This window comes from Fundulus heteroclitus, unplaced genomic scaffold (genome assembly GCF_011125445.2).
Source record: "Fundulus heteroclitus isolate FHET01 unplaced genomic scaffold, MU-UCD_Fhet_4.1 scaffold_46, whole genome shotgun sequence".
Lineage (NCBI taxonomy): Eukaryota > Metazoa > Chordata > Actinopteri > Cyprinodontiformes > Fundulidae > Fundulus > Fundulus heteroclitus.
The window spans coordinates 2,540,889-2,568,469 of NW_023396879.1; the positions used below are offsets into that span (position 1 = coordinate 2,540,889).

The window sequence follows — 27,581 nt, forward strand, 5'->3', positions numbered from 1 at the left end:
GTATCTTTGTTGACAACTGAGGCTGTAAACTACCTGTTCCCCCACCCTTTAGTACAGCCTCAGTCCTGTAACTAGGGAAACGCACCAAACTTAATAAAATTGAGGAGAACGCTGAGACCGGCAGAGTGGATTGGAGATTGTAACTGTGCGATCTCTTCCTACTCTCCTCGAGAGTAAAACCAAACTAATTGTCTTTGTGCCTTTCTTTCCCTGTTTGAATGATGTTCTAGGTGCTTAGACCTGACAGAATCGCTACCTGGGAGTACAGGATGTGTGGATGTGACGGTCGTGGTTTTCTGTTTGTCTTTTTGTCAGGCTGGGTGTGTACTGCCTCCTCTCTATGAATATCTCCGGTCTCCACTAAGTGAGGAGCCCCCCCCCCCCTGCTCTCCTCCAATGGCTTCTCTTCTACCTGTTTCTGTGTCCATTGAACATGAAATAGTCCCAGAATAAAATATAATAAAGTTTCTTGCATAAATAAATCAAACGGAGCACTAAAGCAGTAAGGCTCCACTGGTGAAAGTAAAACCTGTTGGGCTCTTTTTGGGATCAAAACAACAATTAATGCTGCCACAGTGACAGACAGGACACGTTTAAAAATTATTTGAATAACCAATTAGATTCTTTTTGTAAATCTAAAAACATAAATAAGAAATAATGTAGAAACAAAGAACAATTATGACTTAAAACACCTTTATTACACAATATTACATTATCAAAATGACTTTTGAAAGGTTTTGGAAATATAATTTCTCCAGATAATGATCCATGGTACTTTGTACAGCTGGTCAGTTAAAGCAGAAGTAATATGAGTCACTTACTCTCTGACCATGTTCCAAAACGCAGACCTATGGTCGACCACATTATGAAATTCTGTCTATAAGTCTTCTTTTTAGTAATACAGTCTTAATGTATGAGTAATTAGCTGAGAGATGAAGCTTCTTTAGAAGAAAGGTCCAACTAAACATTAACTCCATGATTAATTAACTACACATTAATGTACAGATATCTTGCCAATGCCTGAGGGATGGATACACTTGTCTCAAACCTAGCAGAGGCTTTCACAAAGATCTCTTGGTCCATTTGTCTCCCTTGTTGGTAGTGGATCTTATTGATGAGAGGAGAAAAAGGTTCCTTCTCCTCTTTCTTTAGCTGCCTTTCTATCAACATCTGTCTTTAACGACTCTCACACTGAAGAATAAATCATAATGCAGGAATTCCATAACAATATCAGTGAGCTTTGACGTTTTGCTGCTTATCCAGGTTCCGTTTGCAGATTCATGGGTCATATTGGGCTTGTTTCTAGTTTTCATACTTGATATCATATGCAAGCGGTCCATTAATGGCAAACCCAATGTAGAAAGAGACCTTTTCAGTACTGAAACCACTTCTGATTCCCCTGAGGCGAGCTGGACGCACTGGGATCTTCTGTTTGCCATAGTTGGCATACACCTCTCCTTGTTCAATGGTCCCCCTAACCCTGTAAAGACGGCTCATGATGGCTTCTTCCTTAAATATTTCTCCATTCCACCAGAGTTGGGCTAAAACATCTCGTTCCATCTTCTCCAGGAAACCCTCGTCCAGCGAAGGTTTTGAAACCAGCCTCTTCAGGCCTCCATCTTTGCCCAAGTAGAAGTGGGCGATGGTACTCCTCTTTTGAAATAACTTGGACAGATGCTTGTGGGAAGACTTTCGAATTGCAACAACATATTTAGCTATATCAGTGTTTTCTTCTGTAGGGCTTGGCCAGAATAACAGCAGAGCCAAAAAATAAGGATCTGGGAAGGGGTGTTGAAGTCCTACGTCCTGGAGAACTTCTTGAAGCAGAGCACAGAGGTCTTGGTACTTCTTCACGTGTTTTGATTTTTCTTTTAGATGGTAAAGGACAATGTTGGACATAATGTAATTGATTTTTGTTTTTACATGTCTCTCATTAACAGTGTTTGTTAGTAAAAATGCATAGCATTCTATGATCTGTTCTGCCTCCTTAACAGATTTGTCCAAGTACTGAAGGATTCCTGAGAACGTATCTGCTTGGTTCTTTTCCAGGAACCGTTTACTTTCTTCCACGTTCAGTTTTAGGCTAAGGTTGGTTTTGTTCTCCTGTTCTTTTCTTCTTTCATCTGGTGTTGCACAAAAAAGGTTCACATATTTCCTAAAATGATCACTTACTGTTCTGTGATTCACCCTGTCCAGTTCAGAGTTCCCCTTAATGTAGGTGAAGTACGAGTTCAAGAAATCAAAAATCTCTTTGACTTCAGGTTTGAGTCCAACCAGGAAGGGTTCATGTTCTCTGATGATCTCTACATATCTGGTGTTGACGGTGCTGTTTTCTCTGTAGACGGTGTTGATTGAGATACAGCCGTTCAGGAAACTTCGTAAGTAGTGTTTTTTCATTGGATTTTGTTTTTCAAAGAAAGGTAACCTGCTCAGAATGTCAAAGACCAGGAAGGAGATATCCAGCATACTCACATAGCCCTTAATGTTGTAGGATTTCATGGGATAGTCTTCCAAGTCATCGTCAGCAGCTTCTTTCTCTCTTTCAATTTCAAGATCTGACAGTTCCTGAGCCCTTTGAAAAGCTTTCCAGCCATTCTTGGCTATTTCAATGTTTCTGTACAGATCTTCTGGGTTCTGTGATATATCCTGCTTTTTAGCCTCGATGTTAGACTTCAGATTGCTTTTATGGATTTCACCAATTGTGTCGACAGTGTAGGGGTTTCCTTCAATGTTCTTAGCTTTCTCTGCCCATTTTAGGGCCTCTGCAAAGTCTCGCACATTAATGTACAGATATCTTGCCAATGCCTGAGGGATGGATACACTTGTCTCAAACCTAGCAGAGGCTTTCACAAAGATCTCTTGGTCCATTTGTCTCCCTTGTTGGTAGTGGATCTTATTGATGAGAGGAGAAAAAGGTTCCTTCTCCTCTTTCTTTAGCTGCCTTTCTATCAACATCTGTCTTTAACGACTCTCACACTGAAGAATAAATCATAATGCAGGAATTCCATAACAATATCAGTGAGCTTTGACGTTTTGCTGCTTATCCAGGTTCCGTTTGCAGATTCATGGGTCATATTGGGCTTGTTTCTAGTTTTCATACTTGATATCATATGCAAGCGGTCCATTAATGGCAAACCCAATGTAGAAAGAGACCTTTTCAGTACTGAAACCACTTCTGATTCCCCTGAGGCGAGCTGGACGCACTGGGATCTTCTGTTTGCCATAGTTGGCATACACCTCTCCTTGTTCAATGGTCCCCCTAACCCTGTAAAGACGGCTCATGATGGCTTCTTCCTTAAATATTTCTCCATTCCACCAGAGTTGGGCTAAAACATCTCGTTCCATCTTCTCCAGGAAACCCTCGTCCAGCGAAGGTTTTGAAACCAGCCTCTTCAGGCCTCCATCTTTGCCCAAGTAGAAGTGGGCGATGGTACTCCTCTTTTGAAATAACTTGGACAGATGCTTGTGGGAAGACTTTCGAATTGCAACAACATATTTAGCTATATCAGTGTTTTCTTCTGTAGGGCTTGGCCAGAATAACAGCAGAGCCAAAAAATAAGGATCTGGGAAGGGGTGTTGAAGTCCTACGTCCTGGAGAACTTCTTGAAGCAGAGCACAGAGGTCTTGGTACTTCTTCACGTGTTTTGATTTTTCTTTTAGATGGTAAAGGACAATGTTGGACATAATGTAATTGATTTTTGTTTTTACATGTCTCTCATTAACAGTGTTTGTTAGTAAAAATGCATAGCATTCTATGATCTGTTCTGCCTCCTTAACAGATTTGTCCAAGTACTGAAGGATTCCTGAGAACGTATCTGCTTGGTTCTTTTCCAGGAACCGTTTACTTTCTTCCACGTTCAGTTTTAGGCTAAGGTTGGTTTTGTTCTCCTGTTCTTTTCTTCTTTCATCTGGTGTTGCACAAAAAGGTTCACATATTTCCTAAAATGATCACTTACTGTTCTGTGATTCACCCTGTCCAGTTCAGAGTTCCCCTTAATGTAGGTGAAGTACGAGTTCAAGAAATCAAAAATCTCTTTGACTTCAGGTTTGAGTCCAACCAGGAAGGGTTCATGTTCTCTGATGATCTCTACATATCTGGTGTTGACGGTGCTGTTTTCTCTGTAGACGGTGTTGATTGAGATACAGCCGTTCAGGAAACTTCGTAAGTAGTGTTTTTTCATTGGATTTTGTTTTTCAAAGAAAGGTAACCTGCTCAGAATGTCAAAGACCAGGAAGGAGATATCCAGCATACTCACATAGCCCTTAATGTTGTAGGATTTCATGGGATAGTCTTCCAAGTCATCGTCAGCAGCTTCTTTCTCTCTTTCAATTTCAAGATCTGACAGTTCCTGAGCCCTTTGAAAAGCTTTCCAGCCATTCTTGGCTATTTCAATGTTTCTGTACAGATCTTCTGGGTTCTGTGATATATCCTGCTTTTTAGCCTCGATGTTAGACTTCAGATTGCTTTTATGGATTTCACCAATTGTGTCGACAGTGTAGGGGTTTCCTTCAATGTTCTTAGCTTTCTCTGCCCATTTTAGGGCCTCTGCAAAGTCTCGCACATTAATGTACAGATATCTTGCCAATGCCTGAGGGATGGATACACTTGTCTCAAACCTAGCAGAGGCTTTCACAAAGATCTCTTGGACCATTTGTCTCCCTTGTTGGCTGTGGATCTTATTGATGAGAGGAGAAAAAGGTTCCCTCTCCTCTCCATCTTTCTTTAGCTGCCTTTCTATCAACATTTGTTTAATTGAGAGCATCAGTCTTTGTTTAACGACTCTAACACTGAAGAACAAATCATAATGCAGGATTTCCCTAACGATATCACTGACTGTCAGGTGATGACTTCTCTCCAGCTCTTCCAGGCAGCCAGATGCTATTGCACGGTGAAGGATTCGGACTCCTTTGTATCCACCCCATTCATCAACTGAGTCTATGATGAGAAAGTTGGAATAAGGCCTCATTCTATCCAAAACGCTGTCTTCTTTCCAGTAAATCATCTTCATCTGAAAGAAATCCTCACAAAGAGACAGAGCCATTTCTGACTTTGCAACGTATGTGTTGAGCAATGCCAGAAAGGCAAAGAGTTTGCCGTTCTTGCTGCTGAAGTCAAAGTTCTCCAGGGTGTTATGAGCAAGATTTTCAGTGTATTTCTTGTCAAAATTGTTCTTCATGAACATGAAGCTGTAGAAGTTTTCAGGTTTGTCATGGGTCTCTTTGAGTTCTTTAAGTTTCTTTTCAAACTCTTTCTGCTCCTGTGGCGTTAGTTTGGCAGTTAGGAACTGGCTTTGGGTTTGATTGTGCTGTCTGTGTTGCTCTACCGGGTTATGCGAACGAACACAGTTGAGGATGATAACTTTGCAGTCTTGAGCATCATCAAGATTAATGTCCGATAAATCTTCTACAGCTTGGCGAATGCAGTTCAACAGATCAGAGGGGTTTTCGGTTTCCTTTGAGTCATCAACCAAGAGCAGAACCGGGGATGGTTTTTCACTTTCCAGCTTCATCAGATGCAGGACTTGGTGGGCCACCTCTTTTTTTGGTACTGTGTTGTCCTTCAGAACAGCACATCTGAACTCCTGACGGAGGTCCCACATCACATGCTTTGCTAAGGTGGTGCCACCACATCCTGGGTTATGAAACAGAGTCAGCAGAACAAAGGGGTTACTTGAATGTGTCTTCTGTGATCTGATCATTGTTTTCACATTGTTATACTTGTCTCTCTTGATAAATGGCTTCTCTATGTCTTTGTCACAGAAGTAGAAGTTCCACCATGTCACTTTGGCTCCTCTGTAGAACTCCTCCTCCTCTGTTTTTCTGAAGTTATCAAACTCTGAACTGCTTTCATCGAAGATGTTTTGACACTGATTGAGACACAAAACATCCAGAGCTGTCAGTAAATCTTCATCCTTTGGTTTCAGGACAACAGCACTGGAACCAGAGGAAGGCAGCAGTCTCGTTGATGACTGACTCACTGGACCAAGGCCCGATATGGTTCCATTGATCTCACTTAGAGTTAGCTCATTTATGGACAAATGTTCAATGTCAAAGTCACATTTGTCTTTGATAAGTTCCCGCCATTTCAAATAAGTACTCTGGGATTCACAGATGCTTATGATGTTCCACTCATCTGTGTGTTTGATGAAGGACTTGTAGGTATCAAAGACCGGGTTTTTCTCTGTGTCCACAGGGGAGATGAGTAGGAAAATGATCAGGCATCTTCCAGGGAGAAAAACATCAGGGTTGCAGATGAATGAAACCAACTGCTCCACATCTTTGCAAGACTTCCTCAGCCAGTTCTTATAATCTAACTCTTTGTTGTCGTCAAGATCATGCCTACCATTACAGAAGACCCAGCTGGTCTGGCGGTAGAGGTTGAGCCCCTTTATAACAGCTTCAGTCTGTCCCTGAAACTGTGCTGGAAAATGCAGATTAGCCACTCTGGACTCTCTGTATGAATGACACAGTCCCCCTGAAGATACAGAGTTTGGGTCAAAGTCCAACACACAGAACAGTTTCAGCTTACTTAAAAAGGTGAGGTACTGAATCTGTTCTGGACTGCTTTTGTTAACAACAATAACAAATCTGTCATAACTGTCCAGGGAGTTTCCACCACATGTTAATAACATCTTCAGTTTATCTCCTTGGTTAGCTTCTTTCTTCATAAGGTCCCTGGAAAGACACCGCTGCTCCAGCTGACCTGCATCAAACCAGAGAAAACGTGTCTTTAGAAATTATTTCTCCAACAATAAAATGTCATCACAGAAGATCTGTGGAAATTAGTTAAAATTATATGAGTAATTGAATTAATTACTGTTTAATTATTGTGGGAGATTTTAACATTCACATGACAGAAGTGCAAAAGAACTTTGTGACACACTTAGAAACTTTGGTTTAACTCAACATGTTAAACAGCCAACACATAAACAGGGACATATTTTAGACTTGATCATCACTAAAGGTCTAAAGATTTCTTATCATGATGCAGCCTGTCTGCTGCATCATGCACATACTCTAGACACTTTCCACCTTCCATACAGCTCCAGTCTTCAGTTCAGTAATCATCCACACCTGTCAGCTACTAATTAGCCAGTATTCAGCACACCTGTCAGCCTCACTATTTAAGCTCCCTGCAGTCTGTCATTCCTCGTCGGTTCGTTCTGTTTTCCTGCTTACCTCTGTTTCTGCTGCTCACCTCATCCATTCTCGTCCAGCCCGAAGTTCCTCCATTCTCCGCCAGCCTGCTGTAGTTCTGGTTCCAAGTCTCCATTCTGCTGTGCACCTGGTTCTGCTGCCTCCGTGCTTTGGTTCTGACCTGCTTGCCAGTTCCTGCCTTCACTATCCTCCTGCTTCAGCTCAGTACGGACTCTTGGTTCCTTCCTCCACTATCCACAAGCTTCAATAAACTGTTAAAACTTACTCTGTTGTGGTTGTGTTCGGGTTCAGAAAACAAAGCATGACAGAACGAACTGACCTCATGAACCTGACACCCACACAGAGCCTCCATGCAGGAACTGGTGAGAGAGATGTTGCTCCGCTCTTGGGCAACAGCGTAGCGGAGCAACTCTTAGCCCAGTCCCGGGATTGTTTGGAGATCCTTGCCTCGCTCAGTCCACCTTGGAGGCGGGTAGGTGCGGTCGTTCAGGTACGCAAACTGTGGACAAGTCAAGCCGAGCTCCTTCCTCTTTTTGAAGAGACGGGACTGATGGAGGAGCTCGAGTGGAACAACAAGGCTGCCATTGCTCAACTGTTTGGCAGAACGCCTCCTCCCAGACCCTCGTTCTCCGCCGCTGTTGCTTCCTCCTCTTCTGCCGCTTTCACCACTCCCTCAGTCGAGTCCGCTGCAGGTCTTACTACGCATCCAGCCTCAGCTCATCCCACTCCTGCCGCTGCTGCTTCCACTTCCTCATCACCAGCAGCAGTCACTCACTCTCCGCCCAGCTCCTCTCGACGCAGACGCCGAGCTAGTCGCTGCCGGAACATACCCGCTGCTCAACCTGAAGCTCAGCTGGCTAGCTCTGCTGACGTCACCTCCACGCCACTGGTGAGTCAGTCCGGCAGCGTCGCGGCTGTTCCAGTGAGCCAGAGCCGAATCCATCCTATTCCACGTCATCTCAGTTACCACCTCCACGACACTCAGCTGATTTCTCGGGTGAAGCCTTCAGCCACTACATGGAGGTCAACGCCTCCTCCGGCCAAAGCTCCTCAGATCCGTGAGACCCAGCTGTGGGATTTTTTTTTTGACGGGGATAGGGATGACCTGCTTCCCTATCAGCCCACACCAACATCAGAGGCTGAGGTTTTTTCGTCACTTTGCTGCCGGCTTCATCAGATAAATCAGCTCTTGCTCGGTCTACAGCCGAAGACCCAGAGCCTGCTCAGCCCGCAGTCGAAGATTTAGTTCTCTCCCAGTCGGCCACAGAAGGCCCTGATCCTGCTTCACGGGCTGCATCAGAGGAGCCTGCTGCCGAGGATCTGGTCGACGCCAGCCCGGCATCCGACGTGGGTACAGCACTCCCCAGTCCATCAGCCTGCGACACGGAGACCCAGGAGGGTCCGCCGCCGAGTTTCGACGCAGGGACCCAGGAGGGTCCACCGCCTGTGAAAGATGCGGGGACCCAGGAGGGTCCGCTGTCTCATGAACTCTGTAGCCCGGGTCTTCCTGAAGCCTGCAGCCCGGGGCCTCTTGTAGCCTGTTGCCCAGAGGCATTTCCCGAAGCCTGTAGCCCGGGTACTCCTGTAGCTTTTAGCCTGATCCCATCCGAGTTCCTTAATCTGATCCCGGGGCCGACCCCCGTAGCCTCTAGTCCCGTGACCTCTGTAGCCAGCGGCTATGCTCCGCCCTTAGTTGGTAGCCATCTGTCCTCCAGGGTGCTCATCCACCGCTGGCCACGCCCTGGTCTAGCTCAGCCTTGTCGGGGTCGCCCACCGCAACGCCCGCGTCTAGCTTTGCCTTTCCACTTTCCATTTTCCACCTTCCATACAGCTCCAGTCTCCAGTTCAGTAATCATCCACACCTGTCAGCTACTAATTAGCCAGTATTCAGCACACCTGTCAGCCTCACTATTTAAGCTCCCTGCAGTCTGTCATTCCTCGTCGGTTCGTTCTGTTTTCCTGCTTACCTCTGTTTCTGCTGCTCACCTCATCCATTCTCGTCCAGCCCGAAGTTCCTCCATTCTCCGCCAGCCTGCTGTAGTTCTGGTTCCAAGTCTCCATTCTGCTGTGCACCTGGTTCTGCTGCCTCCGTGCTTTGGTTCTGACCTGCTTGCCAGTTCCTGCCTTCACTATCCTCCTGCTTCAGCTCAGTACGGACTCTTGGTTCCTTCCTCCACTATCCACAAGCTTCAATAAACTGTTAAAACTTACTCTGTTGTGGTTGTGTTCGGGTTCAGAAAACAAAGCATGACATTTCTAAGGTCAATGTAACTGATGTTGCACTGTCTGATCACTTTTCTGTTACTTTTGAAAGCATGATTTCCAGCGACTCATTTAGCCAAAGGGACATCATAAGAAAACACATATTTAAGGGTTAGGAAACTTTTATTCAAGCTTACTCTGCTACTTCAACCTTGGGCTGCAACTCAGTAGATGAGCTAGTAGATAACTTTCATTCTAAAGTCTCAGACATCAATGACTGCATTGCTCCAGTTAAAGTGAAAGTTCTTTCCGGGAAGAAAAAATCTCCGTGGAGAAATGCTCCAGCAGTTAGAGGTGAAAAAAGGGAGTGTGGAAAGCTGAACGCAGGTGGAGAAAGAAGATAGATAGATAGATAGATAGATAGATAGATAGATAGATAGATAGATAGATAGATAGATAGATAGATAGATAGATATCTTTATTGTCATTTTGTATGCACAAAGTGCGTACAGAATGAAATTTCGTTGGCATACACCTTGAAAAGAATCACTCTAGAAATTACTCTAAAAATCACAGTTAATGATGAAAAATATGCTGCTCTAACTCTGCGAAGGGTCTTGTTATACAACAATAGACTGTCCCTCCAGATTAGGTAGGATTCCTCTTGGTGTGTAGAACGCCATTTTCTCTCCAATTTCCTAACATTGTGCTTCAAGGAACGCAGCTGTGAATTAAACCATGGAGCCAGCTTCCTGTGAATAATCACCTTCTTTTTCAAGGGATCTACATTGTCTAATGCAGAACGCAATGACGAAGTCATACCGTTTACAAAGACATCTATTTGTGAATGGGAAGAAACAACATTGCTGCTATCTACAGGGCATTTCTGCAATACTGACGATATTAAAAGAGGGACAGACACTTTAAAGTTTGATGCAGCATTATCTGATAAAGATCTACTTCTATAATGGAACGCTCTTTTGGGGGTGGAGAACTCAAATGTTATTAAAAAATGATCAGATAGGACAGGGTTGTGAGGAAATACTGTTAATTCTTCACAATCAATGCCATATGTCAGCACAAGGTCTAAAGTATGGAGCCGAGAGTGCGTCGGTTCATGCACATTTTGAGCAAAACCAATTGAATCTAGAATAGTTTTAAAGGCTACACTAAGGTTATCACATTCAGTGTCAACATGGATGTTAAAATCACCCACTATAATAACCTTATCAGTATTTAACACCAAACCAGATAAGAAGTCTGACAACTCATCCAAAAACTGAGTGTAAGGGCCTGGTGGACGATACAAAACAACAAACAGAAGAGGTTTTATTGCTTTGCAGTTTGGATGAGGGAAACTGAGGGTTAAATGTTCAAAAGAACAGTAATTATTAGTTGGCCTGGGACTAATTAATAAATCAGACTGAAAGATAGTTGCCACTCCTCCTCCTCTTCCCACAGATCTGGGAATGTGGAAATTTGAATAATTGGAGGGAGTTGACTCATTTATACTAACGTAGTCCTCTTGTAGCCAGGTTTCTGTGAGACAAAACAAATCAATCTGTTTATCAGAAATCAATTCATTAACTAACAAAGTCTTTGGAGGGAGAGACCTTATATTTAATAGACCACATTTAATTGTTTTATTTTTAGGTTCAAGGTGAACCATATTGATTTTTAGTAGGTTTTTATGTTTTGTTCCTTTTAGATAAGTTTTTGATCTGTTAAGTTTTGGCCGTGGGAAAGACACCGTCTCAATAGGATAATGGATGGGTAACAGTACAGAAGCTGCAGAGAGGTGTGTTAAACTACGGCTCTGATTCCTGGTCTGGACCCTGGGTTGTCAGCATTTAGGAGAACTAATAAATCCGGCCAGATTCCTAGAAAGAAGAGCTGCACCATCCAAAGTAGGATGGATGCCGTCTCTCCGGATCAGACCAGGTTTTCCCCAGAAAGTTCTCCAGTTATCAATGTAGCCCACGTCGTTTTCAGGACACCACCTAGACAACCAGCGGTTGAATGATGACATGCGGCTAAACATGTCATCACTGATCAGATCAGGCAGGGGACCAGAGAAAATTACAGAGTCCGACATAGTTTTAGCAAACTCACACACCGAAGCAACACCAACTTTAGTGACCTCCGATCGGCGTGACCAGGTGTCATTACCGCCAGCGTGAATAACAATGCATTCGCGAGCGTCAGAAAGCTATGGTGGCAGGTATGTAGGTACTTTTCAGAAACATGGACTTTGTGAGGGAACGCAAAAAGAAATAAAATCCCCATGTCCCCTAGAGGGCTCCCTAGGTTTCCCTTTTACCAATATTTCGTTGTTTTTATTGTTTTTTTGTTGACCGTTTGATGCAGTTCAGGGCTCCGTTCTTCGTACGTCGCTAACTCAGTTAGCAGGATTTCATTGTTGACGATTTGGCATGATCTTGGATCTTTTGGTTCTTCGAAACTCATCCCGGACTTGTTGTCATAGCAACATGTGCGCAAAGTTGAGCCTGCTCCCGAGCAGGCTTATTTGATGTAAACAGGATTAGATCGTAGCGGAGGAGATAGGGAAGTCTGTCTAGCCAACGCACTGGGACCACCTAGTGGCAGAGGAAGGGACAGAATTGTGGAACACCATTTTTTTTTAATGTTTAATAAAACACGAAACAAATAATGCTTTGTTCCTGTCGTTTTATTTAAACAATTATTTATAAAGAAAAGTCAGCAAGTCATCTTTTGCCTGCAGTGAGAGATAGTTATGTAAAGTCAGCAATACTACTGTTAAATGGTGTATTAGAATTTACTCTGAAGGTCCTTTTGAAGCAACTCGATCTCTATTGCAATGTTTCTCTTTTTCACGTTGTGGAGTTCAATTTCTCCTCTTAATTTGTATTCTTTTTTCAGGTCAAAATACTTTTTCTTTTGTTGAAGATGCTGTTAATATAGGGAACAGATGGCACCTTGAGTCATTTTGTGAAAAAAAAGAAAAAAGAAAAAGGGTAAACACGTAAAAGTAAAAAGAACCCGATTTTTTCAGCCTTCTTATTGGTGGCTGTTAAAAACAGACAAACACATAATTTAGCAGTGGCTTTTAAAAAAGAGGAAGAAGTTGCTTTTTAAAATACAGTATAATAATTAAAGGCTATCATTTTGTAGAATATTCTTGTACTTTTTCCCACATGTTCTAGTGGCTCCCATGGAGGCTCTGACATAAAAGAACAGAGTACTAATTATTAAAATGCAAAAATATATACTGTAGAAAGTGATAGAAACATCTACCATGGACAGTATTTACAATTTAATTTGTCTGTTGCTGTTTGCCAGCCCTCTCTCCTGGCTTTAACAGACTTTGAGGTGTTCCCTGTCATTTTAAGTGACTCAAATTCGGCATAACCTTCTTTTAAAAGCTCATGTTCTGCTTGGGAGAAAAACTGTGGGCGTTCTTTGTTCATGCTGAACAGCCAATAGCAGCGCTGCTGATCAATGTTTCTACTATCGATACATTTCCCCTTTTAAACAAACACATGAACGCGCAGTTGTCTCAGATAACTCAATCCAGCCATACTAATCATAAACAACAGGTGAGTTGGAAGAACCCAGTTAGCCGGATCAGGATTAGCCGGATGAAATAATCTTGGATGTCTCATTTGATCTTGGATGTTTTAAGCAACGTACGAAGAACGGACCCCAGGTATAAATAGTTATTTTTATTACATAATATACAGTATAAGAACACTAGATGCTGCCTAAACAACTGCTATTTTTTGTTTAGACTTTTGCTTAGTTATAATAGAATAATTAGGGTTCCACATAATAATAGTGCTATTTATTTGACTATTTCTACTTCTAGAATTAGGATAAAGACAAATAAAACAGAGGAACACTATTTACATTGGTTTTATTGTACATAGATTTCCACACTGTCCATTAGTAAATTAGTACAAACCAGGGGCGGAGCTAGACATTCTCATCATGAAGGATTTAGCCCATAAACTATTTCAACATTACGAGAGTAATTTGGTACACAAAAAAAGTAAGAAAGTATTTAATCTGTTGATGTCACAGAATGGATTTAATATAGGCTTTTACACATATTAAAGTTTAAATCTGCTGTTCTTTAATAGTTGTATTAGTACATACCAGCGATTCCCAAAGTGTGGTGCGTGAGCTGCCACTAGGGGGCGCATGAGATGAAAATTGTAATGGCGGTCTGATAGTGTTTTTCCCCACACCATAAAGAAGTGCAAATAAACATTTCCATTGTAAAAATTAAAATCAAAAACTGTAAAGGTGACAGGGCAGACGCAGGCTGCAGCGGGAACGTGGGGGGCAATTACTTTCCATCTATGTGATCTCTCCTCTGTTTCTCAATTAAAGTGCTGGAACTATATCACCACCGTCTCCTTATTCAGTAACTCTGGGAAGTCAGTTAGTATTGTTTAGAATTCCATCAGCATTTGGCATCAGTGTAATGGGTCAAAGGCAGAGTTCTCAGGGTCAAGCCTTGCCCCAGGGTGAGACGTTCAATTTCATGCTGAAAAAGTTTGGGCCCAGAAGCATGACATGCAGAAATGATTGGATTAAATATGCAGATTAACCTCATAGGGGTTAATTTAATATTACAGTACTGCTACTAAATGATAAAAAATAAAAAAGGGACAATTTAATAAAATAAATAAAAAACGGAAACGGAACTAAAAGGGCGTTGCACCGGGGAAGCGTTTACATGGGGACCGACTAGAGGCACTTGTGTTCTAAAACTGCTAATATCCTAGGTGAGGGACCAGACAAAGAGCAGCCCAAAAACCCCTTATGATGATTACGAACAATGGACGTAGTGTTCCCTCGCCCGGACGCGGGTCACCGGGGCCCCCCTCTGGAGCCAGGCCTGGAGGTGGGGCACGTTGGCGAGCGCCTGGTGGCCGGGCTTTTACCCATGGATCCTGGCCGGGCTCAGCCTGAAGAGGAAACAGGGGTCCCCCTTCCGACGGGCTCACCACCTGTCGGAGGGGCCAAAGGGGTCAGGTGAATTGTGCAATGGGTGGCAGTAGAGGACCATGTTCCGCGTTACTATTGTTGAGGCAGCTAGTCGGAGCTGTGGCCTCAAGGTTGTCGGTGCATGTTGCGGCGGCAACCCTCGAACACGCTGGTGGACACCAGCGGTGAGAGAAGCCGTCAAGCTGAAGAAGGAGTGCTATCGGGCTTTATTGACCTGTGGGACTCCGGAAGCAGCTGATGTGTACCGGCAGTCGAAGCGGCAGGCCGCTCGGCTGGTCGCCGAGGCAAAAACTCGAGCGTGGGAAGAGTTCGGAGAGGCCATGGAGAAAGACTTCCGTACGGCTTCGAAGCGATTCTGGTCTGATTACCTACTTGAAGAGGGAGGATTTGCCATCGAACTTCTGGCCAGAGAGAAAACACGTCGTCTGGTCGGCACATTTAGATGATGGTTGAATCAGCAGTGATTTAGTATCAGTTATGGTTGAAAATCTAGTAAAGCAACATGTAAGTCATTGACCACTTTATGTATAATTTAAATGTCAGGCCTCAACATGAGTTCAATATTTCCACTTCCGTTTTATGGCTGTTTCTACCTGATCCAGTAAAGCAGAACCTTAACACATCTGAGATGAAAATAAAATTAACTGCTGAACTTACCCATGCTTCTTCGAAGCCGTTGAGCAAGGTCATTCTGGTTGATTTCTTTCAGAATGGCTACTGTGACCAGTAAAGCATCCTGACTCCCATAATGAGCAGTCAGCAACTTGGCGGTGTCCAGTCTGTCTTTGCCTTCAAGTTTTCCATGAGGAATAGATTTATAACCAGGTTTTGGATGTTCTGACAAAAAGCAAAGAAATTTCTTCAAACTATCTTTCCCAAGGTTCTCCAAGAAGTCATGGATCATCTTGGTGGCATTTGGTGACTCTGGCTGGGGTTTGACCTGCAGGGGAAAAACACTCTAAAGTTAATCAACTTTAATAAAGTTCTTAACAGAAAAATACTATTTGTACTCTGGGGCTAACATGCTTTTTAGTTTGTTTCCTGACAGCTTAGGTCTGGTTGCCCTGCAGATTCGGGGCAGATTTATGATGTTAATCTGCTTAAAACAAAGTCTGGGTAGTTTCCACCCGGTCCGGTTTATTTGTTTAAATTTGTTTACCCAAAGCAGTAGCACTTGGGTGTGGACCAGAACTACCGTGCAGAGACCATTGGAGCGGTCTCAGTACGGCTCCAAAGGAACTCTAGAGCGGGTCGTTTATGGAGTGAATGTGATTTGACCCTGATCCAACACAGCTACCTGCAGGCTTGACCCAAACACCTTTCTGTAGCCGGGCTTGCATTGCATTGTGGGATACGGTAGAGTAAACAAGGTACTCAACAAAGGCCACGCCTCTTTATCTTGAAGCATGACGCTTCCTGCAACTTTCAGACATCTTTAAAGTTAAAGATGTGGACCCAACCCTTGGAAGCCATTCATCCCAAATTCAAGCATGGAAACCAGCAAGGAGGACCAGAACCGACTTCAGGGTCCACCAACCACAGGTGGGCTGTCCCACCTAGACAGAGGGGCAAAGGGCCCCCCCCCCCACACAGAGACGCTACCGTGGCCCCACAGTAGGTGAAAACACCACAAGCACATAGAACAGGGGTCCGTCACATATTGACACTGTGCTAGCCCGGTATCACCATGATTTTATAAGTTGTTTGATAAATTGACATGAGAAAAGGTTGCAATTTTACCACAGCAGTTTTAGGTTTTGCTCCCAAAGGTTCTGGTTCTGTTGTCCCCTCTTCTTTCCTCATGGACGTTCTTTCACCTTGTGACTCAGTTTTGCACTTTACGTCTTGTTTATTTCCCAAAGTGTGAAGTTGATTGTTGTCACGCTGAACACGTTCATCTCCTTCTCTCCGGTCTGCACCTGTCTGAAGGCTTGGTTGGAGGGTCGGTTCTGACCCGTTGTTCAGCTTTCCCAGTTCTGCGAGAATCTTCACAGCAGGACCACTCTTTACATTCAGATCCAGGAAGTCCTGCTTCCGGAAGCAAACCAGGCAATCCCCAGAAACGTCTTGGTCCAGAAGTTGTTCTGCATATCTGCTGTAAACCTTCACATGCTCCACTAACCACTGGCTCACCTGCTCCTTCGTCCATGCTTCCACATATGTAGGATACTGGGATCGATGCTCTGAGGCTTCAGTCCGACTCTTCAGATAACACATGATCTTCACAGCAGGACCATGTTTAATTCCTAAATCCAGAATGTCTGCCTTTTTGAAAGAGACTAAATAGTCTCCCGACACTTCTTCTTTAATGAATTTGTCGGCACAACTCGGAGAAACTCTGACTTCTGTCAGGAGCCAGTGCTGAACCTCTTCTGCGGTCCATTCCTCGATTCCTGATTGGCTCATTTTGATCCACTAATGAATAAAAGGAGAGAGAAACATCATTAGGACAGCGTTAAGTGGATATTCAGGAAAAAACCTTCAAGGAAAAAGCATCTGGACACATAACCCCTTCTGCTAAAACATTCTAGATTTTTATTTTGGATCAGGAAGTGGTTTCCTTAAGCAGAACCTGTTTCAGAATCATAATCTGCTTTATTTGCCAGATATTTGAACACTTACAGGGAATCTGACTCTGGATTGTAAATTCCTCATGAAGTGATTGCTTATACAATAATGAAGTAATAAAATCAAACAGTCACTCTTATTAGATCTTTTAATAATATTTCTTATCACTTTTATGCAGATGACATGCAACTGTATTTGTCCTTTAAACCTCATCAGCTGGACAGGCTGTCCACCCTTGTCCACTGTTTATCTATAATCAGCGATTGGCTTTCCAGGAATTACCTTGTTTTAAACATCAACAAACTGAGGAAGTGATTATAGCGCCTCCCGCACTTCATTTTAAAATCTGTCATGCTCTTGTTTCATTTTGTGCAACTCTGGCTTCCAGCATCGGGGAGTAATTTTCAATTATTCACTGGGCCTTGACTCACGTGAAATCTCTATCTTGCTCCTGTTTCTGTTATTTAAGGAGCATTTCTAAACTACGACATGTGGTCTCCTCAGCTGAATTGGAAAAATGTATTCATGCATTTCTATCATAGTTCTTAGATTATTGTAAATCCAATCACCCCCCGTTTAATACTTCCATTGGCTACCCGGAGAGTTCAGGAGCCACTTTTAGATTCTCACACTAACTAACACTTAGAGCACTAAACAACCAGGCCCTGGTATAGTCCACATTTCTTGGTATATTCCATATTTGATGGAAATTTGTGCAATTGGCTTGAGGTTGGACTTAAGAGTGGTTTTTCACAGCCTGGTGGAGTTTGCTATGAAGGCTCTCAAAGTACTGTTGCCCTTGTACAGCTTCAGGTATTCCAGGATCCATGTTTGTGTCAGGTTCAGCTGGTGTTTTGTTCCTCTGGTGTTTGTACCTCTGCCTTTCTGGTTTTCTGTAATGTGTTGATCCACTTATCTTAGTCACTATGATGCCTGACAGGAGCGCCATGTTGTGGAGAGACAGGTTTTTAGCCGATAGTTGCTTGGGGCCGTCACCTTCTGGGGTCTTTCATTATCAGGACTGTTCTGCCCTCTGTCAGCCATTCAGGGTGGGTCCCATTCGTCAGCAGTTGGTTCATTTGTGCCGCTAAGCGTTCATGGAAAGAAGTCAGCTTTCCAGCCAGTAGGCATGGATCGTATCCAGGCCTGGTGCTGTCCGGTTCTTCATACCTCAGAGTCTTTTATTGGATCCCTGCCATTGTGATGGTCACTGGACGTTGTTCAGGGAGATTACTGTGGTCTGCTCTTAGATCTATTAGCCACTGTGCATCATTGTTATGTGATGCTTCTTTCTCCCAGATCCCTTTACAGTATTGCTCAGTCTCTTTCCTTGATGGGTTGACTGGTGTGTTATTACTCTGCCACTGGGAGCACACTTTAGCTGTAAAACGTTTTCCATTAATTAAAAGTTTTCCCTTCATAAAAACAAAAACAAGTTTTGTGTGTCCTGGGCATCTGGATCGATGATGAGACCACTGTTACTAATTGATGCTGCGTTCAGAAAAGGAAATAGTGATCTTGACAGGCTGCCACAGTTTAAATCAGGGGTGTCAAACATACGGCCCGCCGAACAATTTAGTCCGGCCCAGTGGCTACATGCATTATCATTATTTATTTATTTTTTTCCCAGTGTCCTGTTTGGCAATGTGGCAATAAGATGCCACAAAGAGCTCATCAGATTTGACTTTAACAAGTGGAGCAGTACTGCTTTTGCCATAGTGCTCCGCTTGATTTATGAATGTGAATAGTTTTATTATGATTCATGCGGGGAATATCTCACATGATATGGACACTACAATGGGAAAGTAGGAGAGTAAAGGAAGAACAAGAAGAAAAAAACAAAAGGTGAAAGAAAGAAAGAGGAGATAAAAGGAAGAGAATGATAAAACAATTATTGAAAAAAACATGTACTACGTTTAATTGAAAGTATGCAGTTCCTATATTGTCCACGAGGGGCGCTGCGTTTTAATCAGCAGATTAAGCTTCAGGTGTGGAAAAATTTTAATAATTTCTTAATTTTTATCTGTTTGATGTATTTTGTCATGCAGGACAGTATTTTTAAGTTCCAAAAAATGTGAATAAATGTTTTTCAACATTTTACAATCACTGTGATCAGTTCTTATGCATAATGCACAAGTAAATGTTTAACTGAGTAAACGTATTGTTGAAATTGCACATACTTTTCTTAAAAACGCTGAGGTTATTCATAATATATTGTGTAAAAGTGAAATTCATTTAATATAAAAATCAACAACAAGTCCACATTTATTAGTTCTATTTAATCTTGCAATGACTTTACTCGTGTGGCCCTCTTGAGATCAGATTAAGCTGAATGCGGCCCCTAAACCAAAATGAGTTTGACACCCCTGGTTTAAATGATCCAGAAGCTACACCGCTGTGTTTGTGGCTCTAAATCATCTTACATAAGATCAAGGATCACAGGCTCCACCTCAGGGAACTTTGAATGAACTGATAAAAACAGCCAGAATGAAATATTTATCAAATCGTATTACCTTAAATAAGAACAGTTCTAAGGGGTGCTGTTTGAAACAATAAACTCCCTCATCTCACCTGTGACCCCTACAACACCTGTGTCCTCTAAAGCTGACTGTGATGACTTCAGCCATTTTGTTTGTGTTGAAAGTCAAAAATGTAAGAAGGAGCATTTGTCCTTTGAGGTGCCAAAACTTTGTTTCCATCTCTCCACCTTCCCAGTTTCTGAATGTGTTTGATCCAGTTGCTTTAGAGGACATCTGAAGTTTACTAGATAAATTAAAAATATTTACTTGCCCAAATGACATCCTTCCTGCCATATTGTCTAAAAAGTTTTCCCTGTTATCTGCCCTTGTATTGAAGAGATTTACAATACCTCACTTTCAACAGGTGTGGTTCCAGGTTCTTTCCAGCACGCTGTTGTCGAGCCGTTATTGAAAAAGCACAACTTGGATTCTACCCAGCTTAAAAATTACATGCCTATCTCCAAGATTCCTTTTATTTTCAAGGTTCTTGTAAAGTAGTGGCAGAACAGCTAATTTATTTTATGGAAAAACATGAGCTCTTCGACATTTTTCAGTCTGGATTTCTTAAGCTCCATTCCACAGAAACCGTCTCACCTAAAGTTTCTAGTGACATTTTAATGTCTGCAGACCCTGCAGCATCAACAGTAATGGTTCTCCTGAATCTTTCATCCTCCTTCGATACTGTCAATCACAATATTTTGATTAATAGGCTTCACCATGTAGTCTGTCTATCGGGTAAGGCTGTAGGCTGGTTTAAATCACATCTCTCTGGAAGATATTTTAGGGTTTTTGGAAACCAGTTCCTGTCAGACTCAAAATATCTGCTATGAGGAACCACAGGGCTGTGCTGGGACCGATTCTTTTTATTTTATATATTTTCCCTCCTGGCTAGATAATCAGCCAGTTCCCTGATGTATCTCATCATTTCTATGCTGATGACATTCAGCTCTATTGTTATTTTAAGCCAACTGAATATTTTAAGTTGTCCTGCTTAATAAGCTGTGTTAATGATATTAAGCAGTGGCTCTGTGAAATCTATCAAGGCAGGTAAACGCTGATAAGATGCAAACACTCATCATTGCCCCTGAGAACCAAATAACACAAATAAAGTATTTTCTGGATGTTATGGCCTCTGTCAAACAAGCTTCCAAAACCTTATCTTAATTTTTGATTCTGCCGTATCACCAGAGTGTTATTCTTGCAGATTAATCAAAAACTACTTCTTTCAGCTAAGAAATATTTCTAGGTTACGAACTTTGGTGTCAAAGGCTGAATTAGAGATGATTATTCGTGCTTTTATTAATTGTCGTCTTTATTAACAGCCTTTTCATATGTTTGACTAAGAGATCTTCGTAGTCTGCAGTTAGTGCTGCTGAAAGACCTTTAACCAACACAAGAAAAACACATTACCCCAATTGGTGCTATATAATTAAAGTTTAGTTTACTTACTTATTTACAGGTGATGGGTCCTGATTATTTTTTTCTTCTATCAAATCAAGATGTTCACTTAAACAGAGAAGCTTCTTTCTCCTTCCTCTCAGCCTGTATCTTCTCCATAGTAAACTTATAAGTACCTTATTTTCAATTATAATTATTTGGCCCACACATTTGTTTTGTAGGCCCACTTGTGATTTCTGGCTATGCCACTGAGCTAGTCTTACCTGTATGATGTTCTGAGAGCAAAGTTAGATGGGCCAGAAATTAAGGTCAATCTGTGGTTCCTCTTCCTGTCTGCAGCAGACTCCTGCAGAGTAACAGAAACAGCTCTAAGCTCTCGTCAAGTACAGACAGATCAGACTGTACCAGTCTAAGCAACACACACACATCCTTGTTTAAAATATGTAGCGTCTTGACATCCATTCATTTTCAAGCTTTTCTATGGCCAGAAAAAATTGAGGACCACAAAAAGGTCCTCATTTTAAGTCAAAGTCCTCACTTTATTAGTAAAATTGGTAAAACATGTTCTCGCTCACCTGCTAGTACAAGAACGCATCCACTAAACAGGAAGTGCTTGTGCACAGTTCTGGGTGTGGATTTAGTCTAGAAAAACGAAACCAAGAGCTTCAACTGAATTATCAGTTCAGCATCCAGAGCCAGAATAAAATCCAGCAGCGTTTCACACAAAATGTACAGTTCTAATAACCCAGATGTCTCAAGATAAATCTAAACAGTGTTTAACACTTTCACATCAGATTTTCTTATTCCTCATTACTTGAAAATAAAAACCGCTGAATCCACAAACCGTTCCCTGGAACACAGAGAGACCTTTCTTAACATCAAGCCGAGCACCTCACCAGAAAGATGCAGTTAAAACTTGGATCAGATGAGTCAAGCTGCTGGGAGATGCAACAGGTTCATGGTCCTGGTGAACACGTCCCTCACTTCCTCAAGCAGCATAAGGTTTTGTAATAAACCAGGCTCCTCCCACCCTGCTTTCAGTACAGTTACTCTCTCCTGTGGACAGAAATGTTTGCTTAAACAAATCACATCAGAATACAAACCTTTCATTCTTAGAAACTGACCAGAACTCTGATCTCATCCCGGACGGTTGCTGCTCGGTGTCGCTCTGCAGCTCCATCAGAACATTGTTGCCCTCCCTACAGTAGCAGCCAGCTGATCTCTGTTAACACTTTCCTCTGAAGCACACATTGATCCAGTAATCTGTTCTACATTAGATGGTAGTAGCAGGTGATCTTTCTTCTCTGGATGATGTCACAGTTAACAGAACGCCAGACCAGGTGTACCTTCTATGAAGAAAAAAGAGAGAGAACAGAAGTTAAAAGCTGAAATGACAACAAACAATGCAGATTGGAGAACAGTAGAACTCAGCAGAGAGAGAGAAATAGACCCTGATGTCCTCCAGCAGCCTAAGCCTATAGCAGCATAACTATAGAGGTAGCTCAGGGTAACATGAGCCACTCTGACTAGAAGCTTTGTCACAAAGGAAAGTTTTAAGATTAGTCTTAAAAGTAGACGGGGTGTCTGCCTCACGGACCAAAACTGGGAGTTGGTTCCACAGGAGAGGAGCCTGGTAGCTAAAGGATCTGCCTCCCATTCTACTTTTAGAGACTCTAGGAACCACCAGCAGACCTGCAGTCTGAGAGCGAAGTGCTCTGTTAGGAACATACGGGGTAATCAGAGCTCTGATATATGATGGAGCTTCATTATTAAGGGCTTTATACGTTAGAAGGAGAATTTTAAATTCTATTCTTGATTTAACAGGAAGCCAATGAAGGGAAGCTAAAACAGGAGAAATATGATCCCTCTGGTTGATTTTCATCAGAACTCTTGCTGCAGCATTTTGGATCAGCTGAAGGCTTTGAACTGCATTTTGTGGACTTCCTGATAGTAAAGAATTACAATAGTCCAGCCTTGAAGTAACAAATGCATGGACTAGTTTTTCAGCATCACTCCTGGACAGAATGTTTCTAATTTTGGTGATATTCCGGAGGTGAAAAAAGGAAACTCTGGAAATCTGTTTAATATGGGATTTAAATGACATGTCTTGGTCGAAAACAACACCAAGATTTTTTACTTTATTACCAGAGGCCAAGTTAATGCCATCCAGATTAAGTGATTGGTTAAGAAGTTTATTTTTTGAAGACTCTGGCCCAAAGATTACAACTTCTGTCTTGTCAGAATTTAAATGCAGGAAATTTAAAGTCATCCAGCTTTTGATGTCATCAAGACATGACTGCAGTCGAAGTAACTGATTGGATTCATCAGGATTTATGGATAAATATAGCTGAGTGTCATCAGCATAACAGTGGAAATGAATCCCATGCTGTCTGATAATTTTGCCAATGGGAAGCATATATATATATATAGTAAATAGAATTGGTCCAAGGACTGAACCCTGTGGTACTCCACAGGTGACCCTAGAGTTTGAGGAAGATTTATTATTAACATGAACAAACTGGAATCTGTCTGACAGATAAGATTTAAACCAGCCTAATGCTTTTCCCTTAATCCCTATAGTATGCTCAAGTCTTTGTAGGAGAATATTGTGATCAACTGTATCAAATGCAGCACTGAGATCTAACAGGACAAGTACAGACACAAGTCCATTATCTGAGGCCATGAGAATATCATTAGTGACTTTCACCAGAGCTGTTTCAGTGCTATGATGAGCTCTGAAGCCTGACTGAAACTCCTCAAGTAGGTCATTACTTTGTAAATGTTCACATAGTTGATTAGCAACTACTTTCTCAAGAATTTTAGATAAGAAAAGAAGATTAGATATAGGTCTGTAATTAACTAACTCATCTTGATCAAGAGATGGTTTCTTAAGTAAAGGTTTAATAACAGCTACTTTAAAAGCCTGTGGTACATATCCATTTACTAAGGATAGATTAATCATGTCTAAAATAGGACCACTGATCAGAGGGAATACCTCCTTAAACAACTTGGTTGGGATTGGGTCTAACATACAGGTAGAAGGTTTAGATGAAGCTAAAATTTTAGATAGCTCAGAAAGCTCTACTGCTTTTAAACAGTTCAGACACTGCATAGGTTCTAAAGATTCCTCCAACGCTGCCTCACTTACTGAGGACAAGGTAATCATGTTTGGGAGGATGCCAATTATTTTATTTGTAATAGAATCAATTTTATTTATGAAGAATCCCATAAAATCATTACTGCTAAGAGCTAAGGGAATGGATGGATCAACAGAGCTGTGGCTCTGGGTAAATTTGGCAACTGTACTAAAAAGAAATCTAGGATTATTTTTATTCTCTTCAATTAATGATGAAAAATATGCTGCTCTAACTCTGCGAAGGGTCTTTTTATACAACAATAGACTGTCCCTCCAGATTAGGTAGGATTCCTCTTGGTGTGTAGAGCGCCATTTTCTCTCCAATTTCCTAACATTGTGCTTCAAGGAACGCAGCTCTGAATTAAACCAAGGAGCCAGCTTCCTGTGAATAATCACCTTCTTTTTCAAGGGAGTTACATTGTCTAATGCAGAACGCAATGAGGAAGTCACATTGTTAGCAAAGACATCTATTTGTGAATGGGAAGAAACAGCATTGCTGCCATCTACAGGGCATTTCTGCAATACTGACAATATTAAAAGAGGGACTCTTTAAAGTGTGATGCAAGATCTACTATAATGAAACCTTCTTTTGGGGGTGGAGAACTCAGTTAGATTAAACTCAAATGTTTTTTAAAAATATATCAGATAGGACAGGGTTGTGAGGAAATACTGTTAATTCTTCACAATCAATGCCATATGTCAGCACAAGGTCTAAAGTATGAAGCCAAGAGAACGTCGGTTTATGCACATTTTGAGCAAAACCAATTAAATCTAGGATAGTTTTAAAGGCTACACTAAGGTTATCACATTCTGTGTCAACATGGATGTTAAAAGCTGCTTGTCGGGACTTTGATGCAATCAACTGGTTTCCTTATATAGGACATTTTTGACCAATCTGTATAATCTGACCCAATCTGTATAATATCATTGAACTTGATTTTGTAAAGTGCCTTGAGATGACATGTTTCATGATTTGGCGCTATATAAATAAAATTGAATTCAATTGAATTGAAAATCCCCCACTATAATAACCTTATCAGTGTTTATCACCAAACCATATAAGAAGTCTGACAACTCATCCAAAAACTGAGTGTAAGGGCCTGGTGGACGATACAAAACAACAAACAGAAGAGGTTTTATTGCTTTGCAGTTTGGATGAGGAAAACTGAGGGTTAAATGTTCAAAAGAACTGTAATTATTAGTTGGCCTGGGACTAATTAATAAATCAGACTGAAAGATAGTTGCCACTCCTCCTCCTCTTCCCGTAGATCTGGGAATGTGGAAATTTGAATAACTGGAGGGAGTTGACTCATTTATACTAACGTAGTCCTCTTGTAGCCAGGTTTCTGTGAGACAAAATAAATCAATCTGTTTATCAGAAATCAATTCATTAACTAACAAAGTCTTTGGAGGGAGAGACCTTATATTTAATAGACCACATTTAATTCTTTTATTTTTAGGTTCAAGGTGAACCGTATTGATTTTTATTAGGTTTTTATGATTTGTTCCTTTTAGATAAGTTTTTGATCTGTTAAGTTTTGACCGTGGGAAAGACACCGTCTCAATAGGATAATGGGTGGGTAACAGTACAGAAGCTGCAGAGAGGTGTGTTAAACTACGGCTCTGCTTCCTGGTCTGGACCCTGGGTTGTCAGCATTTAGGAGAACTAATAAATCCGGCCAGATTCCTAGAAAGAAGAGCTGCACCATCCAAAGTAGGATGGATGCCGTCTCTCCGGATCAGACCAGGTTTTCCCCAGAAAGTTCGCCAGTTATCAATGTAGCCCACGTCGTTTTCTGGACATTTCTAGCTCGTGGATAAAAATCAATACATCTCATCAAGATGAAATTAGGAAACGGGGACAGTAATGGTTTTATTTATTATTACATATTTATTAATATTTAAACAACAAAAATCAAGTGTAAAAGCAGGAATGTGCCTCTCCGCACTTTTAGTGCATCCTATGATAAATAAAATAAATAAATCAATAGTGTTATTAATAGAAAACTAGAACTGTGTCTCTGGGTTGGGGCAAAGTGATGGGGGTGGGAGTGGAGGGGTCAAGGGTCGTTAGCAGGGCTTTCTAATTTTGTGGGGCCCAAAGAGCTCTGCCACCTCCTAAGGGGAAAGTGACATGAGGAAAAGAAAAACCAGTAAATACAAACATTTAGCCTGTGGCTGTCTGTGGAGACAGAGTTCCCCCACCTTTTAAAATGTGCAACAAATACTTATTCTGTTCACATCTACATAGCTATGAGCAATAGGTTTTTCTGCGTTAACATCAAAAAGAAGTAGCGGTCAAGCCCACAGGTAAAGGATGATAAATGTGTCTTACTGCCACCTGGCCGCATCAGGGTACTGTGCATCTCAAAGAAGCAGATTCATTTCTCCGACTAATGGGCTATCAGTACAGCTCCACTACTTCCTGAACTTCAGCATCTCCTTTGGTTCCTGATTAATCCAGGTGTGTCTGGCTGGTTACTGAGGACAGACACACCTGGATTAATCAGTCTGTCCAGTAATGAAAGACAGGAAACAAATGAGCTGCTGAAGTTCAGAAGAGGTGGAGCTGTGCATAGAGCCTGTTTGGGATGAGAAAATGGGTTTTGGTGATGTGAGGTGAAACAAAGGCACAGACTTGGAAATCCCTTTGACATGAATGCAAGTGATTGAGTGTGTAGTGCAGCATGAGCATGTATAAACTTACATAAAGTGTGTATAACTACATTATGTGTATGGTAGTAGTTGATGTATATTGTTTGCTCCTACAAGGTGAGTTAACTCCGGTCAGTGAGTCAGCTAACATGAGATCATCTCTGGTTTCTTCAAGGCGTTCTGTGTCTGAACAGCCATCAGCCACAATATCCAGAGGTCTGGATAAAATAAGAGGAGAAGAGGATATATTATGTGCAGAACTAAAATTTTTAAAACACAAGAAAAAAACAACAACTAAACTGCCTCTTTATTGTGCCACAGCTAGGGAAGAGCAGTGAAACTCATGTTCAGTGCTGAGACTCAGAAAGAGGTTATATCCTCAGACAATTGGGCTTCTCAGCTCAAACCTGAGTATATCATGTCAGCGCTTTATCACTTGAACTTTATTATTACTCTTCTAAGTAATTTTTTTCTCCCTTCTCATCAATCGTTGAGGATCTTTCTATCCTCATCCTCTCTCCTCTTGTATCACTCTTGCATTATTCTAAAACAGTGACATTATATATTTAAAATCACTTCCAAAAACATTAGAATGTACAGAAAACTTCCAATTATTATTATTATTATTATTATTATTATTATTATTATTATTATTATTATTATTATATCATCTGATTAAATAAATAAAATGCTAATTACCACAATACTAGGAGCTAAAAGCAGAAACAACATAATAAATGAACATTAAACAGGCAGTTATCTCTTCCTCCATCATTCTCAGATCATGCAGATCTTGTCTCTTTTAGTTCTCCTGTTACTGACTCCTATTTTTTCATGAGGAACTTTCATAAATCCAAACTGAGCAGCAGAAAAGCAAAACCTAAGCCTGGAAGTCTATGCTCATAAATCACAACCATAAATCAGCAAAACAACTTGTAAAAACTCTACTT

At 41.6% G+C, this 27,581-nt stretch overlaps 2 protein-coding genes across 2 annotated transcripts; both read right to left on the reverse strand.

Moving 5' to 3' along the window:
* Positions 1-689: 689 nt before the first annotated feature.
* LOC105933094 (sterile alpha motif domain-containing protein 9) lies at positions 690-3,919 on the reverse strand. The gene has a single exon (XM_021321901.2). It carries the CDS (start codon positions 2,953-2,955, stop codon positions 1,303-1,305), a length of 1,653 nt encoding a protein of 550 aa, XP_021177576.2. The 5' UTR covers positions 2,956-3,919; the 3' UTR covers positions 690-1,302.
* Positions 3,864-22,127, reverse strand: LOC105924950 (sterile alpha motif domain-containing protein 9). The gene is made up of 6 exons (XM_036131760.1): positions 21,965-22,127; positions 21,737-21,896; positions 21,104-21,186; positions 16,096-16,770; positions 15,013-15,295; positions 3,864-6,703 (listed from the first exon to the last, which is right to left on the reverse strand). The coding sequence occupies exons 4-6, from the start codon at positions 16,759-16,761 to the stop codon at positions 3,864-3,866; spliced, it is 3,789 nt and encodes a 1,262-aa protein (XP_035987653.1). The 5' UTR covers positions 16,762-16,770; positions 21,104-21,186; positions 21,737-21,896; positions 21,965-22,127.
* Between the last annotated feature and the right edge of the window lie 5,454 nt (positions 22,128-27,581).

Bases quoted from the DNA above. Each gene is read 5' to 3' on its own strand.
- LOC105933094 (XM_021321901.2), bottom strand. From the start codon at position 2,955: ATGTTGATAGAAAGGCAGCTAAAGAAAGAGGAGAAGGAACCTTTTTCT.
- LOC105924950 (XM_036131760.1), bottom strand. From the start codon at position 16,761: ATGAGCCAATCAGGAATCGAGGAATGGACCGCAGAAGAGGTTCAGCAC. The intron at 15,296-16,095 runs GTAAAATTGCAA...TTTCCCCTGCAG, and splicing joins CAAAACCTAAAACTGCTGTG to GTCAAACCCCAGCCAGAGTC. The intron at 6,704-15,012 runs GTAAGTTCAGCA...GGTTTGATGCAG, and splicing joins ACGGCTTCGAAGAAGCATGG to GTCAGCTGGAGCAGCGGTGT.